The 19,466-nt window shown below is 36.6% G+C and overlaps 1 protein-coding gene across 1 annotated transcript in view; it reads left to right on the plus strand.

Moving 5' to 3' along the window:
• Positions 1–18,574, plus strand: part of LOC107295354 (phospholipid scramblase 1) — a 20,520-nt gene extending 1,946 nt beyond the window's left edge. Inside the window, exons 2-9 of the mRNA XM_015824666.1 lie at positions 4,898–4,927; positions 6,004–6,102; positions 8,408–8,496; positions 11,135–11,177; positions 12,111–12,337; positions 14,770–14,931; positions 17,074–17,235; positions 18,099–18,574. Coding sequence (XP_015680152.1) covers positions 4,915–4,927; positions 6,004–6,102; positions 8,408–8,496; positions 11,135–11,177; positions 12,111–12,337; positions 14,770–14,931; positions 17,074–17,235; positions 18,099–18,155 — 852 coding nt within the window. The 5' untranslated portion in view covers positions 4,898–4,914 and the 3' untranslated portion in view covers positions 18,156–18,574. The remainder of the gene's footprint in view (positions 1–4,897; positions 4,928–6,003; positions 6,103–8,407; positions 8,497–11,134; positions 11,178–12,110; positions 12,338–14,769; positions 14,932–17,073; positions 17,236–18,098) is intronic.
• Positions 18,575–19,466: the final 892 nt, after the last annotated feature.

The raw sequence follows: 19,466 nt of genomic DNA on the forward strand, positions 1-19,466 counted from the left end.
ATGAACTACCCCCCGAGATCCGGATGATTCCGGATCTCCTTACTTTCCGCCGCGCCCTCAAGACATGGTTTTTCCAGCAAGCGGGCCTGACCTAGGGAGGATTTTAGGTAGGGATAATTTTAAAAGTATTTTAATCGGAAACACAGCTGGTAATATTTGGTTTTAATTCGGCTTTTATCGGGGTTTATTTTTATTTTTTATTTTTTGTATTTTTGTATTTTTGTATTTTGTATTTTTTGTATTTTGTGTATATTATTTGTTTTTAATATGCTGTGAACCGCCCTGAGTCCTATGGGAGAAGGGCGGTATACAAATTAAAATAATAATAATAATAATAATAATAATAATTAAGACATAAGTTAAATAAGGCAATTCCACAAAAATGCTTAGACAAAATAATATTTAATCAGTACAGATAATCCTTGAATTGCTACCATTCGTTAGTTGATTCAAAATTACAATGGCTGAACAAAGGGACTTATGATCTATACATGAAGTTATGGCTCCTGCAATACCCCTGGGTTCACATGAATAAAATTTGGCCACTTGGCAACTTGCCTGCCCTTATGACAAACAGCAAGGACATTGTAGTTACTCCTTGGGTGCATTTCCCATCCAGCTGGGTCCCCCCAGGCCTTGGACCTGCTTCCTGCTCTGCTGGGACCCACACCTTTGGGCCTCCCATGCCCCATCATGTCTCGCTCCACTTATCTCTTCTGAAATTCGCTTTTCCAGGAAAAGCAGCTGATGTGCCATACAGCACACAACTTCTGTATAAGGAAGGCCTTGCAGTGCATTGACAAGTTTAGACCATCTTCATTCTGGTGCATTATATCTATTACATCTGGTGCAAAGAACATACCTGCTTTCTATCACTAATTCATTTTATTCATTACTCTTTTCTTGAAAACACTTAACTTTTCTTATGTTTCTAATTGCAGACTTCCAAATAACTATTATGGTTTGATCAAATCTGATTTCTTATAAAGCTTTTTAATAGGATGGCAATTAGATTACATTAACCATATTAGAAGTATTTGTGGCATATACAGCATTCCCTATTAATGTTAAGCTCAGAACTAATAAATTTTTGCACATGTTGTCCAGTATTCCTCATGTACAAATGAAGCTCAGTTTTTACGTCAAGCATGTTAGTGTTGTCTATGCAATCAATGATTTCTCATCTAGAGATATCTTATAAGCCAACATATGGGACACTAGGGCATAGCTCTTTAGATTGGCCCCTATCCAGTTCAATAAACTAATAATTTAAGTTCAATTACAAAAAAAAAAAATCTCAATCCCCAGTGATTTCAGCAGTGTTTGAAATGCAGATTGTAATTATTCAGTGATTCAGAATTGAAGGGTAAATGTGACTTGAAGCATGAATGAGCACCCATATAGCACTGTTTGGAATACAGGTAGTCCTTGATTTACACTTCAACTGGGACCAGAATTTTCATTGCTAAGCAAGGTGGCTGTTAAGTGAGCCACATCTGCTTTTATGATTTCTTTTGCTATAGTTTTTAAGTGAATTACTGCAGCTGTTAAGTAAATAATGCAGTCATTAAGTGAATTTGATTTCCCATTGACTTGATTGTCGGAAGTTGTCTAAGAAGGTCACAAATGGCAGTCATATGACTTCAGGATAATGCAACCATTGTAAATACATGTGGGTTGCCAAGTGTCCGAATTTTGATCATGTGACCATGGGGATTCTGCAGTGAACATAAGTGAAAGGACCAGTGGTAAGTCACTTTAAAATATCATTGTAACTTTAGATGGTTGCTAAATGTTTGTAAGTTTTGAACAGTCTTGTTTTATCCCAGGATTGAGGGGCAGCCTTTGTGACTGACATAGCATCTCAGGAACAGACACATTTAGCTGAAAGTGAAAAGGTATATCCATCGAAAGTGAAAATGCATACCCATCGAGACTTCAAATTACATTTGGTTGTTCAAATCTAGATCTGTAGCTATAGTATCCACTGTCAACTACCAGGCAGTAATGTCCCATACAGTACATTATCTGATCATATTAACTAGAGACATAATGTATTTCCACAAAGTAGCCTAATAAGATTAAAAAAGAGAGAGAAAATGTATCTAATATAATAATAGATAAGAATGAAATTACCCACCAGTGTTCTCTCAAAACAAAACATATGTTAACTATTAACAACCTCATGATCCCTGCACTATAGCCTGTGACCACAAGGGAAAGTGGGCTGGAACACTAAACTGATTATTACTGTGGAACCAACTTACAGAAGATTTTCATTTTAAAAAAAAAACAAAACATCAGGGGTCCCCAAAACATCAGGGGTCCCCAATCTCCAGTCCATGGACCAGTACCAGGCTGCGGCATGCCAGCAACCGGTCCGCACAAACAAGCAAAGCCCCATCTGCGGAATGCACACAAAACCACTCACTCTCTGGTCTGTGGAAAAACCTTTCTCCACAGAACCGGTCCCTGGTTCCCAAAAAGTTGGGAACCTCTGTTCTACATAGTTACTAAATACCTAATCAGTTATTTAAAAATTGTTATCAGAAAAAAATCCTCTAAATTCTCAATAGAGACAGCAGAAAATTTTCCCCTGCTTTTACAAATATTGGATATATAGCCAACATCTCGAATTACTTGGTTGAGTTGAACAGATATAGAAATTACTAATTAATTAATAGGACAAAGGGGGAAAGCTAATCTTTCTCACCAACATGTTGAAACCCTTACATTAGTGGTTCTTAGTCTGCGGATCTCTGGGGTGCTGTGATGTAATCACAGGGGGTCCACGAAAGCTTGAAGAAATGTTACGATTTAAATATTGAGTTATATTTTGGGGGTCATGCCCATGGTCCATGGCCCCAAAAGGTGGTCCATGGTGAAGAAAAGGTTGAGAACCTGATATGCAGGTTCTGAGGTTTTGCTTGATAAAGAAATACAGGAAACCAGAAGGTGCCTTTAAGTTTTACGTTTTTATTCAGCTGAATAGAGACGGACTCCTCTAAATGAGGGGAGCAACGAATGACAAGAAATCCTTGTATTTATTCTGTATAATTACATAATCAACCCATCTAGCAAAGCTGACACACATAAGATAAAGATTTCACCCAGTAAGTCTGGTACACTGTAGATAAGAAGGGAGAAAGCAGAAGTAGCTAAACATGTTCCCATTCAGGTGTTTCCCTAAAGAGATTGTATGTTCTTGGGTGGGTTAGGACATTGGGTTTCATGACCCTGCATCCAGGACTACAAGTGACCAGAGACAGAGGGGCCATCTGTATATTATTAATACTTAATAATATATTAAGTCCTGGTCAGCAAACCATTGCACTACATCGACGCAGAAACTGTACTTCTAGAAGTTTCCAGAACAATCCAGATTCATTCTTTTCAATCAGCACTCTGAAACTGAGTATAAGTATTAGATGAAGGGCTCCAGAGATAGACTTATGGGTGAACAGCCCAGCCTTCCAACTGCAGCCTCCCTATTCTGCTTTTGTAATCAGGGTCTCTTTCTACCTGAGAGAATTCTCATTTGTAACAATACTATTCTTCATTTTTAGGCCAGACTTATTGACACTCAGAATGTTTGCTCATTTCCTAAGGGCACCTGTTGGCACCTGGGCTACTGAGCCTTTGCTGTCTTCAGAATATACTGTGGCTTTTCCAGAGGTTTAACCAATTAATAAAATATCTATCCAACCATCCATCCATCCATCCAGGAAGAACATGGCAAGAAACAGAATCTAAAAAACAAAACAAAAACCACCACCAACAACAATGTAGTTACTCTGGCTAATCTTATTTATTGCTAATATTTATTTACTGTAAAATTGAACAATTTGGAAACAGAATTTTTTAGAGCAATCCACCTTGATTCAGGTATCTTTCCCAAATCAATGGTTCAGAGTATTCCAGATGTGTGGTTGCAAAACACCTCTTTTGAATGTTTTGCACAAACCTTATAGCTAATTTTTTGGAACTGAAGCCAACACATCTAGAGGTTATCCAAATTTAGGAGACTTTAATACATAAATGTTAAGTGACTCTTCATGACTCTTTCAAGTTAAATTATACTTTTAAGCATACACAGGAAATAGTACCTTTTTCATGCTTATGTTCTTAAACATGTATTTTGCATTTTTTTTTAAAGAGAATGTGACTCTGCAGATAGTAATGTTTCTCTGCATCATATTACACTACATGAAAGATATGTCCTTTTTAAAATTATGAGCCAAATCTTGTCTTGGAAATGTATCATTTGGAGCAAAATAAAATAAAACTACTTCCATGCAATTTAGAAAAATGTCTTGAAACACAGAGCATCTCAAACACATTTTGAAATTAACAGAGCTTAATGGTCTTTTATGTGGAAGAACCAATAGTACATTATTGCGGTTTATTGTTATGCTATAAGATAACTAACTAGAACAAAATATTGTTTTAGTATGAAATAAGGTTATGTGATTTGTTAGATTAGAAAAATCAGTATTGTAATGGAATTAGAGTTGGAACATGCATACACAAAAATATCACTTTTTCAAGAAAGATAATTCTGAAACACTAGCAATGTGGTGAAATTCAAGGAAACATGGAATAGACTGTTGGATTCTCCATGAAAGTATAAAATTTGGAGCCCAGAAGACTGTACTGGAAATGGAATGTGCCTTTAAACAATGTCCATATTTACTAAAAATATATCACATTAGAATTTTTTTCAGAGATCATATTTAATTTTATTTACAGCTTATTGGGATCTTTTGAAAGCCTATATTGATTTCTTCATTAAGTTTGGTCAACCAAGTCTCTTTAGTTTTATCTATGAACTTAAAAAGCAAATTGAAGAATCTGAAACAATGTGTTTACATTATAAAAGGAATGTCTTGTTTTTCAGATAAGAATAAATAAAAGATGATGGAAATGTGTAAGTAACATACAGTATGTGTGTCTGTATATGTGTGAGAGAATGGGAAGTGTTCAAGTTTATAAATGAATATAAACAACAATTTATTTCTTTAGTAAAGCCAGGGATGTCTCCAGAGGCAGTTTCCAGACTAGAAAAATAACTTTGTTACCTGATGAATTACTCAATGAACAGATTTTGAATCAATTTTCTTAAGAAAAGGTCCATAAAAGCAAAAACGAACCAGATCCTCCTATTGACTTGACATTTATATGTAACTACTCCAGTGGTAGGATTCAGCCGGTTTGCACCAGTTCAGCAGAACCGGTAGCTAATTTTTTGTTGCCCAGGCCCAGAATGGACTTCCAGAAGCGGCATCCACACAGAGAATTGGTTGTTCACATATTTGAATCCCATCACTGAATTGTTCCTAATACATATATATGTATGTACATTCCCTGAGATAGTTTAAGCACGAGTGTCATATGATCACAATTTGCATGCTTGGCAGCCATCTCACAATTACAATGTCACAGCATCCCCCAGTCACAGGATCACGATTTTTAACCATCAGTGACAGCTTCCAAGAAGCAAAGTCAATGGAAAAGGCAGCAGATGGGTTGCAAATGGCAATCTTATGACTGCAGGATGCTGTGACCATGCAGGATTCCTCCAACACCAACTGGAATGTCTGCAACTGCCATTGTAAGTTGGCACAGTCATGTGACATTGCACTTTATGTGTGTATCACTTAACAGTGGAGTTGCCAGTCCAAACTGCCATAGTTGAACAAGGACTAGCTGTAGTATGAATAATGCAATGGATTAGCATGTTTAAAAAAAACTATTTACATATAAGATTTTTCACTGATAAACATTTGCATTTTATTTTACATGTTTGGTCATGTAATGTGTATATTTTGATTTCATATATATAAACATGAATGGATTCATTCAAAATAATCCTTAAAACACTGGCAAAATTCAGTCTACTGTACATACACTTCTAGGAAAATAGGGCATAAAATGCAATTTATTTATGTAATTTATGCAAGGCATACATGTAATACTGCATATCTGCATTCCTTTCTCTTCCAGCAAATGAAACTAAGCCCACATCATCACCTCCAGAATATTCAGGACCAGCTTATTCAGTTCCACAAGTCCAATATCCTCAGTATGGGCCTGCCGTTCCAGGTAATAGAAATCTTTATTATAGTCACTGATCAGAATTTTGTAAGTTAACAAAAATAAAGTAACAGAACAGTTTCTATTTCAAATAATTAAAAAACACCCTTAAAATTGTAAGTCATTGAAGGGATTGGGGTGTTGTATATTATTTGTCCTGTACTTTATAAATTGTTCACTCAGCATTTCATCCTTCCTTGGTTGGTAAAATGAGGAACAGATTGTTGGGGGCAATATGCTGACATTGTAAATCACTCAGAGAGTGTTCTAAAGCACTATGGAGTAGTATATAAGTATATAATAATGCTATTACTGTATTGTCTCATTCTATTGTAATTGATGTAAATAATCATAGCATACAGAGTGTAGTTTATATAAAATAAATACATATTCTTATTTCCATGCTTTTTCTAAGGTCACTTCAATCCCTTAAGACCATAAACTGAGAGATAATTCTTGCTCTAAAGAGACCTAGGTGAATGAATGCTTTTGTTATTTAGTTATGATTCCAAGTATAATTGCAGCATTGGAAATTTTATTTATTTGATTCAGTTTTATATGTCTGATAATGGGCACCATATAGGAACAGTATAATAACAAAACCAAATTAGGACAAATTAAAAAGAACAACAAGGTAGTAAACCCATCACATATTCCAAAATATTCCATCAACTTCTAACATCCAGAAGGCCTAGCCAGACCCTTGATCTGTTCAGAAATGTAAATATATATATTTTTACCTGATAGATCCATGTTAGACTACAGCTTTAAACATAAAGAGTGCCTGATCTCCACCCCAGGAAGTAATAAACCTTCTTGCTTAAAATGTATAGTCACAAATAATAAAGGTGGACTGTGTTTCAGATCTTTGGTGCAGGGGTAGACACAGATGTTATAGCTGTAGGGCCCCATTTAAGAAGCCAAGTCTTTTCCTGGATTCATGCAATAGCCATATGATCCTAGGAAAATGAAAGTTTGACACCAATAGGGAATGAGAAGATGCTTCAGAACAGGTACAGGTCTATGGTAAGAAGCTGATCTCAGATGCATTTTTCCTGGAACTGGGAGCTACTGTGTGAGTCCAGAAAAAATATAACTACTTTAGGGAAGTGATAAAAGAGTGCATGTTTATCAATCTTCAATTCAAAGAATCCTTTCTGTACTAAATATATTTTAGAAAAAAAATAATATAATCATTTATTGGGGGCTATCCAAAGTATTAGTTTGACAAAGTATCTCCTTTTGAAGCATTCAAGCAATTGCTTGTTTGCTGTTCTATGTGCATGAGAAGATAGTACTTATGCAGAGGCTACCAGATAAGTTGTGCACAGGAATAGTTTTTAATGCAATTATATAACAAGGCACAGCTGGTTTAGAGGTGCTTCTGGAAGACAGCATTTTGAATGTGGTACACAGTAGGACTATGCAATGCTTTGAACTGGATCATAGAATGGTATGTTGAAAGGCTCAGGGGCACAATGACTACACTTGTCTGCATCTCTATAAAATAGCTGAATTGTGATCCCAGGAAAAGACGTAATTGCTTTAAGGCATTGCAGACAGGTGCTATGTTCACACTCCAAAACATCTTTTGGGAATTGAAGCCAAAACACTGCATGTCTCTATTAATTAAACTCTGAGTGATTTTCAAATGTTCCAGCTGGTGCCATTACCTGGCTGATTTCATCTGCACTTGAAGCTAAGCAGAGTCATGCCTAGTTAGCATGTGAATGGGACACTACTGTACATGGTAATATTAGAGTTGTCTGCTAGACAAGGAAGGAAAAACAGAAAAAGAAAAAACAAGACGGAAGAAAGCAATGGGAAACCACTTTGATATTGCTGTAAAGTAAATGTCACAGTTATATCTGTGAAGTCCCTAGAAATCGAACTCAACTTAATGGCATATATATTTAATTTAAACCCTAAAGAGTTCAATCTTTTGGAGATCTCCAATACATATGACAACAATAAGGTATCACTCATTTGTCAAAATATTTGTTGCAGTTCCTTTCAAATTTCATCAGCCAAGTCCTTTGCACCCTCTAGTGGATATTTTGCCCTTTGTTGAAATGAAAGGGTGAGTGCTTCATTCTAGGCACATGTTTTCCCAGTAGTGCAGCTACTTTAATTTAATTGTTAACTTGGCATCAACAGTACATAATGTAGAATTATACTGTGCTTCATTGATACTTATGAAATGCCAAAGTACATCCAGATACTACAGGTTTCTAGAATAGGGCTTTCAGCAGTCTGAAATTCAAAAGAGTTGTCTGAAGTTTATTTTTTTTAAAATCCTCTTTAATTTTCTTAGTTCAAGTAAATGCACCGCCACCCATCATCTGGATGCCACCACCACCTCAAATCCCCAAGTGCCCTCGTGGACTGGAATATTTCAGCCAGGTATATCACTCTTATTTTCAGTTTATTTTCTTGTTCCTTTACAAAGAATTATGGGATCCCAGAAATACCGTAGTCACCAGTGAAATGTTAAATTAATTTTTGAACTAGGGAGCATATAGACAGTCCCTAATTTACAATAGTTTGTTTAGTGACTGTTTGAAGTTACAACAGCACAGAAAAAGTGACTTTATGACCGTTTTTCACACTTACGACCATTGCAGCATCCCCATGATCACGTGATCAAAATTCAGATGTTTGGCAACTGACTCACATTTATGACAGTTGCAGTGTCCAGGGATCATGTGATCGCCTTTTGAGAAATTCTGACAAGCAAAGCCCAGGGGAAGCTAGATTCATGTCACTAACTTAATAAGTGGAGGGATTCACTTAACAACAATGGCCAGAGAAGTTGTAAAATGGAGCAAAACTCACTTAACAAATGTTTCACTTAGTAACAGAAATTTTGAGCTCAATTTTGGTCATAAGTCAAAGAATATCTATATTCATTCTGAAAGAATTCTCACCATCAAGTATTTTTGCTGTGCTATTTTCAGTTTTTTAGAATATTTTTTTATATTAAATTGCCAACTACTTCCTTTAAATCATTAAGTCGATCCCAATCGTCTAAGGTTCAAAAACATGCTGATGGATTTTGAGAGTAACATGTCTCTCCAAACTACAGCACATTTGGGCTTGGCAGATCATGGCACTTCACTTTAAAATAAATCAGTGATGGATTGCTTTTATATTGCCATTTGTTGGTTTTGCACCCCTGAGCAATAAAAATAAATAATATTCATTTATTTATTCATTCATATTCATTTATTTGTTCATTCATTAACATTTTTAAGTATGTACACATGGGCAATGTAAGATTTGCCTACTCAGTTGTACAGCCAGTTGCAACATAAACAACTACCATGTTTTCCCGAAAATAAGCCCTCCCCTAAACTAAGATCTACCCTAATTTTTTTGGGGAGCTAATATAAGCCCTACCCAAAAATAAGCCCTGGTTAGGACCCTGCCCACTCTGTCCCACCTCGCTGCCACAATGGGGCAGGAGGCTATGTGGCATATTGCACCACTGCTTCCACAATGAGGCGAGGCAGGTGGGGGAAGGGTGGAGCTGCCCCACATGGCCCACACCTGCTTACTGTTACTTCAGCCCCGCCAGGCCATTCCTTGATCGGCGACCTTTTACTTCCCTCCCGAGCCGGACTCCCATGCTACGGTGGATGGGATGGGCGAGGTAGACCCGGTCCCCTTCCGTCATTTTGGAGCCAGGGGGAAGTGACGATGAACAGCTCCGCTGCCACTGTGCACTGCTGGAGGGACTTTCTTTAAGCTTCATCCTGCAGATCACCTGCCCCGGTGCAGCCACTGCCTCTTTGTCGTCCGCCAACTCTCCCGGCCGCCTGTCTCCGCCAGCTCTTTGTTGCCTGTCTCGCAGAAAATGGAGAACGCAGCAGCTCTGTGCAGGGATGCAGAGCAGAGCACAGCAATTGCTTGCTGCCTGCATTGCCCCACATCTCCCTTCTCCCTTCTGGAAATGGCAGCCCCATTTCCTGCCACTTCTCCTCCCGGCGCAGCTCCTTCCTCTTCCTGAAGGCATTTCTTTCCTAACCTGCTTTCCAGCTCTGGAGCGTTTCTCTTCTGCTGCAGGGAAACAGAGTTTGTGGGACTAAAAAAAGTTCAGTCAGACCTTCTAACTTCTCGCAAAATCTTCCACCATAGCATGGCAATCCAGCTCAGGAGAAAAGTGAAAGGTCGCTGATCAAGGAATGGCCTGGTGGGGGGGCTGAAGTGGATGCGGGGGCTCGTGGGGCAGTGGCACAATGTGCTGCGTGGCCTTCTGCCACAAGCAGCCATAGCAGAAGTGGGCCGGCAGTCATGTGAGTTGCTGGATGGAGTTGCTGGTGCTGCTGCCGCGAGGCAAGGCAAGTGTCACGAAAAATATAAGACATCCCCAAAATTAAGACCTAATGCCTCTTTTGAAGGCAAAAATAATATAAGACAGTGTCTACTTTAAGGGAAATACGGTAGCAATCTAAACCTTTGTGCAAGTGGAAGAGCAATTCCAATTGATAGCAGACCTGGAAAAACTATCACTTTTGGCAAAGATTGGTACTGTAGATTATCTCTTGGCACAATAATTATTCTTGAAATCGCTCAGAGTGCACAGAATTCTTTTGATGATGCATTGTATAAAATTCAGAGGATAAGTTAAATTATGTTCAGGCCAAGCACTGGAAATAGGTCCAGTCAGGGTATTGAAATCCTATCGTTACTCGGAAAGAACAGGTTTTGACACCATTTGGTCTTCCATGAATGCATGCAGTTTTGAGTATTTTTGATATGTATCTTCAGGAATTTATTTAAATATAATGAATGCAGAACAGCAATTAGGGACTGAATATATTTTGACATGTGCTGCCATTCTATCCTTTGTTTGGGGAAAGAAAAAAACACCAACAAAATAAGTAATATTTCTTCCTGGCTATAGCATGTATTACGTAATCTGAATAAATAACACTAATAAAATGGCAGAGTTATTAATCTTTTGAAAATATTTATAGTCATAGGATAATTGGTCATTTAATGTTTGTAAATATTTCTTTATTTTTTATGATTTCAACAGCTTGATCAGATAATAATTGAACAGCAGGTTGAGCTCATGGAAAGTATGTATGCTGCTTTATTATTTCAATAATTATTGGGGATTAGGAAAAGATATAGTTTTGTAAATCTGAAATATTTATTCATTGATATTTATTGACTGTGCATTATCTACATGATCCATAATAATACTTAGTCATTAAATTATTTGGAGTCTTACAATTATTTAGACATAAAATTAGGGAAGGGTGTATGGCAAAATTGTTTTTGCTTGGTCATGTCTGGCTTTATTCTTTTTAAGATTATATTGGAGACAGAGTTTATTTATAAATAGCCCAGAGTCATGCAAGTATGATAGATGGGATAAAAATGTGATAAATAAAAAAATAAATGTGTGAATGTAAACTTGTTAGGTGCTAGGAGAGAGCAGTAAGGATGGCAATTTAATTTATTTTTATTTATCAAATTTTGAAACCACCCATCTCCCTCACTAAGGGATTCTGAACGGTGTACAGATAAAAACATGAAAACATAAAAATGGTATATAAAATTTAAGGAGAGGCAAGGATGATTAAAATTCAATATTAACATTAATTAAAAGACAGGAGGAAGACTTTCAGGGCACAAACCAGCCCCATGGCTGCATGCTCCTCTGTGTGTCCCAAACAAGCCCACAGAACCATGTTTCCACACCTTTCTGAAAGGCTAGGAGAGTGGGAGCCTGTCTCACCTTGATGGGGGGGAAGTGTCCCAATGGCAGAGAAGGTGCTCTTCCAGGGCCCTGCCAGTCAGAATTCTTTGACTGATGGGATCCACAATATACCTTTCCTGCCTGACCAGATAGAACCGGCTGATGTAATTGGATGAAGCAATACTGTGTCATGTGTTAATGGAATTGCATTTTAGGGGCTGAAGCTGATTTCTCTTTTTTTTCTCAGGTCATATTAATGATAAACATTTAGATTCACTTAATTGTTATGCTTTTACTTCTTTTTCAGTGATAAGTGGCTTGGAAACTTGTAATAAGTATGAAATAAAAAATGCCATGGGGCATTGGGTATACTTTGCAGCTGAAGAAAACGATGACTTCAACTTGAACTGTTACGGCCCTTTGAGATCGTTTACCATAAAACTCTTTGACAGTACAAACCAACCAGTCATGCAATTGTCCAGGGATTGCCATTGCTCCATTTGCTGTTGTCCTTGTATTTGTTGCCTACAAGAGGTAAACAGCTTTTTCTTTCCTGTGCCCAACTTTTGATTCTTTCGGTTAAATCAGTTTCCTTATCATCAAGAGAACAGTTGTTGTGAATTCCTTCTAGTGCAACTTCCAACAACTTGGCAAGTCGTGTCTTTTGTTACATGTTTTGAGTATTTCAGAGGATTGATTTTACAGCTTTGTTTCAATTGGGAAGCTTTCTAACAACTAGATAGAGCAAATAAATATTTACAAAAGCTTTTTAAGCTTTTGAATTACCAGAAACCTATCATCAGGGAAGATAGTTAAATTTTCAAGAAGAAAGACATTGCAGAATGGGGATGTAGTTAATGTTATACTCTTTCACCAAATGTGAAAATAATTGTGAGGCAAGGAGATTGCAGAATATCAGGAAAACAAATAGTATTCTGTTACCAAGCAATAATTAGTGCCCTCCTTCATTTGTGGAAAAATTAAATTTAGCTACTAATGATTGCCTCTGTAATAAACAGATCCTTCTATTGTGTAAGGGCAGGACTGTTTTTTGTTCTGAAGCTACATTATCCTTTTCAAGTGATTGTTACAACTCTCTTCAGTTTATTTCCACATGAACACAGATTTATCTTGCTCCAAGCAACCCTTTTGCCTTAAAGCAGGGGTCCGCAACCTATGGGCCGCGGCCCAGGACCAACTGTGGGCTCTTAGCCAGTGGGCTGCGGAAATGGCTGACCAGTGCACACACAGGTGGGCATGTATTCTCACTTGCGGTGGAACCCGCGGCCCTGTTTGTGCATGTGCACGGGCACAAATGGGTCTGCTAGCTGCCGTGGGGTGCACGACCATTTGCGCATGTGCATGGCACCAGCACATGCCGCATGCGCAAATGGGGCCGCTAGTGCCGCACCAGTGCATGTGGCCCCGTTTGCATGCACACGTGTGCACCAATTTGGGAGCTGCTCTCCTTCCCTCCGGGCCGTGTGCCCAGAAAGATTGGAGACCTCTGTCTTAAAGCATGACTCTCCTATCAACTAATAGGCAAAAGGGTACCTGTTATACCAGACTACGTATGACACATACAAATATTAACATTAACATAACATAGAAAGAATAAAACTGTTTTTAAAATAAAACTTGTGAGATAATCAAATTCCTTGAGCCAGTCAGTCAGTCAGCAATGTGCTTCTACTGCCAAAATAGCCAACACAGTCCTAGGCTGCCTCAACAGAAAAATAGCATCAAGATCACAGGAAATGATAGCTACTTTATACTGCACTAGTGAGACCACATTTGGAATACTGCATCCAGTTCTGTTCACTACGATACAAAAAAGATGTTGAGGGCTTAGAAAGAGTGCAGAGAAGAGCAACAAAGATGATGATAGGGTCAGGAAGTTAAATTGTATGATGAATGGCTAAGCAAACTAGGTATGTTTAAGCTAATGAAGAGAAGGCTTAGGGGAGACATTAGAGCAGTCTTCTAAATCTTGAAGGGCTATCCCAAGGAAAAGAGCATTGATTTATTTTCCATAGCACCCAAGGCCAGGACAAGATGCAATGGAGAGGTGGAGGAAAAACAGAGGGATTTCCTGATAGCAAACATGATTAATCGGTGAAACAACTTGTTTTCCAGAGTTGTGGGTGCTCCATTGCTGGAGGTTTTCAAGAAAATATTCAACAACCATTTGTCCTGTCCTTGACTTAAGACCATAATTGACCCCAAAACCTATCTTGATAAGTGAGAAATGTGTTAAGTGACCTTTGTCCCATTTTACAACTTTTTGCCACATTTGTTAAGCGAATCACTGCAGTTGTTAAATTAATAACACAGTTGTTAAGTGATTCTGACTTCGCCACTGACTTCGCTTATCAGAAGGTTGCAAAAGGTGACCGCATGACCCTGGGACTCAGAAACCATCATAAATATGAGACAGTTGCCAAGTATCCAAATGTAAATCACATCATCCAAATGGATACATTCATCCTTATGGAAAAACATATTAAAGTGGCCTTCCAGCATGGCAGTTGCAATACATGAATGAGGGTTTGAGAGTAAACAGGTCTAAAGTATTAACATCCAAGCACAATTCCTAAGTACTTTGGAAACTAAGTTTAGATCATTTGGTATGTGTATATTGAGAATTTGTTTCAGCATCTCTCCTCTTTATATTGCACTGGAAGACAGACATATTCCTACTACAGGAAGGCAAGACCTCAAGAACCTTTTTGGGGGTTAGAAGGGAAGGATGGGAAGATACTTAAGACTAAGAAAGAAATTTACCTTCTCAGGTATACTTCTGTTTTGTCTCTATCATCTATTAATTTTGTCAAATAAGATCCTCAAGTCTTCTTATTTTAACCTTCAGTATTAGGGTGCACTGATTTTGACTGACTGAATGAAATCTTGTTTGTTTACTTTTGTGCTAGATAACTGAGATTTCCCCCTCTGTCTCTCTCTTTTAGCTTGAAGTACAGGCACCTCTAGGTAACATCATTGGATATGTGAAACAAAAGTGGCATCCATGCCATCCAAGATTTACTCTACAGAATGAGGCCAGAGAAAATGTTCTTAAAATTACTGCATCTTGTGTGCCTTGCCAATTCTATCAGGATGTTAATTTTGAGGTAAACACATCCTCCATTTACTATTTATTAATAAGGCCGTGGACTTGAACTATATACACTAATTTATTAATTTTATATGCCACCCATTTTACTCTGCAAAGCAATTCAGGGTGGCTGTATAAATTCTTATTTTTATTTTTTATCATTTCTAGATTGTCTGTTTAAATTGTAATTGTGGCTTTTTCTTATAATAATTATTCCAGAATATTTTTATTGTGGAGACAATTAACAATTCTGAAGGTTACAGATGAGATTACTGAGTTTTGTTTTTGATGAAATTCATGTTCTTATCAAGCTCTGTTTTTTCTAAGTTTTTATCTTCTTTTATATCCTTATAAATGAACCAGCAGTGTGCAGCAGCAACCAAAAAAGCTAATACAGTCCTGGGTTGTATAAACGGAGGCATAGAATCAAGATCACGCAAAGTATTATTACCGCTTTATAAAACCCTAGTAAGACCACACCTGGAATACTGCAGCCAATTTTGGTCACTATATCACAAAAAAGATGTTGAGAGTTTGGAAAAAAAACAGAGAAGGTGATCAAAGGCCTGGAGACTAAAACATACGAAGAACAGCTACGGGACTTGGGTTTGGCTAGTCTAAAGAAAAGAAGAAATAGGGGACACATGATAGCAGAGTTCCTGTATCTGAGGGGCTGTCACAAGGCAGAGGGGGCCAGGTTGTTCACCAAAGCACCAGAGGGCAGGACAAGAAACAATGGTTGGAAACTGATCAAAGAGAGAAGCAACCTGGAATTAAGAAGAAACTTCCTGACAGTGAGGACAATCAACCAGTGGAACAGCTTATTCCCAGAGATCGTGGGCTACTATTTTAAGTAATATATTCATGTTAACAGTCATAGTTTATGTGATAAAATGAGTTTAAATTTTTCCAGCTTTCTCAATCTTTTATCATTTATTTCCTTAATTTGGTGAGTTATTTTGAAAGATAACTTTGTTATCACTTGTCAGTTGTAATCCCAAATAGGAAAGAATAAAGGAATATATTTCAATTGAAACATATACCAGGCCAAAAGAAAAAAAACTGCCTTTTGTTCTGATTAGGATTGGGATTTACAAAATGACAAAAACACTATGACATTTTAAAAAAATAAAAATTTTCCTTGATGCAGAGTGGACTCATAGTAATCCAATAGTGGAATTAGAAATATTGAAAAAGACAAAAAAGTTGTTTTTAAAGTGGAATACAAATGGCCATGCCAACAGAATGATCCTTATAAGAATTTTTTATTTGTTATACAAAAGAAGTTGTAAAAGAGGTTTTAAAAATTAAAGGGGAAATGCAATTGATAAATCAAAACAATGACCTAGAATAGATAATGTCTTTCCATTGGATTTACAAAAGAGACTTGTTAAAGCCTTGAAGAAGCTTATGTGATAAGATGAAGAATTCAAGAGAAATCAATCTATATCAGTAATTGAATGAATTAAAGATTAAGATTTTTCAGAAATAAAAGGAAGAAATATAAAATTGGTTTATTTCATTAAGGGTAAAATAGAGCATTTTTATGAAATTCTGGCAACACATTTTAGATTTTTTTTGCTAATACCAGTGCTGAAAATTTGATCTTTTATGTATTTGCTTATAGACAAGAAATGGGTTATAGGAAGAAGATATATCTGTTTGTAATCTTATAGAAGATGAAAAGCTACCAAACTTGTTTATTCTTGTGATGAAAATTAGAAGCCACTTCTTTATGTTTTTTTTCTGTTTCTTTATTTCACTCTTTCCCTTTCTTTCATTTTTTTTCTTTTTTCTTTTTCTTTTTTCTTTTACTGTCCTTTCTCTCTCTGAGTATAGTTTGTATTTGTTTTTATTAGTGTAATTAAAATCTTCCGTAAAGATGTACGTATAGAATACTTATAAATCTAAAGGACTTGTGCTGATCACCTTGAAGTAACATGATGCTTTTCAATGAATGTAGTATTTATTTATATTGAAATTTCTTATTTAACTGTTTGAGATACTGTCTTGCTATCTGAGATATCAGTATGGGGAATTTAAACACTGGGAAAAAAGATGTAATAATTTGTTAAATATAATGTTTATATTAAAATGTTTAATACATTTTAGAAAGAATAAAATCTGTTCTTTTTTCTTTTGTTCTTTTTAAAATCAGGTGAAAACTGTAGATGGGAAATCTACAATTGGAAACATAGTAAAAAAATGGACTGGTTTAGCAAGAGAGGTTGCTACAGATGCAAGCATTTTTCAGATCCGCTTTCCAATGGATCTTGATATTAATATGAAAGCAGTCATAACAGGGGCTTGCTTTCTTATGGTAAGTCTAGGCCTAAAACATTACAATTCTGAAAACAATGGGTTCACGAAGCTAGTAAAAAGAATTTTGGACAAATTAGCATGGCCCATGAATAACATCTCCACTTTCTTTAGTGGCAGTACACAGGAGGTGTAGGATAGGAGATTGAAACTTGGTATGCCTAGGATTATAATTTAGACAGAAATCTTGCCTCTGCAACCTTAGCTCTAGCAGCTCAGACCATCCATTTAATCTGAGATTTTGCTATGCAGCTAGTTGCCTTAATCTGCACTGAATGTAGAGGTATAGCAGCGAGGACTGTGTGATTTAATCTCTTGTGAGGCAATAAGAGTCTGTTGGTCTTAAGAAAAATGTTTTTATGACATCAGCTCCACCACCTATTAGGTGAGTATACAGTATGTAGGTTAGATCCATATACTTTTAGGTTGATTAAGTTTCCAGGAAGGTGAAGATGGGGTGAAGATGGAGATTGCAAGAGGTAGTAGTTCACCTGTCCTCAAGAAAACATCATTTGATTCAACTCTTTTAGAGAATTACCAACTAACCCTCGCTTTTTGCTTTTGTGAATAACCTGTGGTGACATTGTGATAAGGAGTGAGGCATTTCTAGTTCTACTTAGTCTGACAGTAACCTTCTACACTACCAATCATCTTCGGAGGTTGGTAATAAGAGGAGACACTGTTTGCACTGGAGAGGTTATTAGATATTCCAAAAGTCTTCTCATACATTCAGGAGTTTGTAGGTTACTTCAGGAACTTCAGGTAACCTTCATTCAGGAGTAGCAGATGTAAAATATGAATAAACAAGGATTTTAGTCTGAGGTTTTTTTGACTAACATTTTTTCCTATTCTTTTACATTTTAGGATTTCATGTTTTTTGAACGTGGAAACAGAAGGAATGATCATCGACGTAGGCGTTAGTTCAAGTCAGGACATTAAGAGTCTTATCACACTGAATTAAGCTTGCAGGAGGATTTTTATTAAAGTTGCTTATTTCAATATTTACAATCATACCTTCAACTATTATACCATTTATGTCAGAATATTCCATATAACTCAAATTTTTTGTCAAGTATTGATATACAGTATATTGATATCCATATATAATAATAAAGATATATAGTATATAAATTTGGCTAATTTTCACTCTGCAAACAAATATACTCCATTTGCCATTTTTTACTGCTCTTATATATTAAGAATTGCCTTCTGTTATGTTTTCCTTTTTTATTTTATGTAATTACACTGTGTATTGCAGTACTAAAATGAACCAAAGTGGGTATCTCAATATTCAGACAATTAACAGACAAATTCAATAAAGTTGATATTTTCTGCTTTGAGTCATTTATTAAAGGAATCGTTAATACACTTGCTTCCTGAAGCTCTAACTTTAGTCCGCCCTCCAACTGGCAATCATATCCAATATCATAGAATAATATTATTTTCCTGAACTCTCAACCATATTTATGATTAAGTGGCAAAGAGTAGTAAGTGTGCAACTTCTTTTGAGAGCAAGAATAATTAGATTACCTTAATTGCTTGAGTCAGATTTATGTCCAATGTTTTAAAGCCAAACATCTTAAGGAAACCAAAAGACCTACTAGTCCTAGGAGAAAAAAAACTAGGAGTCATTTACGGCATACAGAATAAGGACTGTAACAGCTATTAAGTAGGACAGACAAAAGACTAGCAGAGCACATTCATTAGCACCAACTAGCAATCAGAAGAAATGATGAAAACTCCTTAATCACTAAACAGACTCGCTAGCACTGATAATGCTACCTACTTGGATAATGAAATATTTCAGGCATGTTCAGGGAGCAGCAAGGATTCCATAATTTTTTTAAACAGTTCTTTTAACTAAAAATATCATTTGATCATTTAAAAACTTTAAAGCACCCATATCTTGTCCTGGGAGATTTCAGTCTGCCTTTGCTTGATATGGAATTTGAAATAAATCTGGAGTCCATGGCCTCCATGACAACCATGAACCTAATCTGAGTTATTGAGGTCCTTTTTCCCAGAACACTTGTAAAATGATTAGAAGTTGGGGAAATATCTATCCATGCTCAGATTACTCTCTGGTTTCTTGAAATTGTAAAAATTCTTGAGGCTATAATGGGCAGATTGACTTAATCACCATCTGGAATGAGCAGGTGATGATGATCCTATCAGATTGCTCTGTTGTGGGGTTTTTTGGAATCATAGTGCATAACCCAGATAGACACAAAA

This window comes from Protobothrops mucrosquamatus, unplaced genomic scaffold (assembly GCF_001527695.2).
Source record: "Protobothrops mucrosquamatus isolate PMUCROS unplaced genomic scaffold, P.Mucros_1.0 scaffold2317, whole genome shotgun sequence".
In the NCBI taxonomy this organism is placed as follows: Eukaryota; Metazoa; Chordata; class Lepidosauria; order Squamata; family Viperidae; genus Protobothrops; species Protobothrops mucrosquamatus.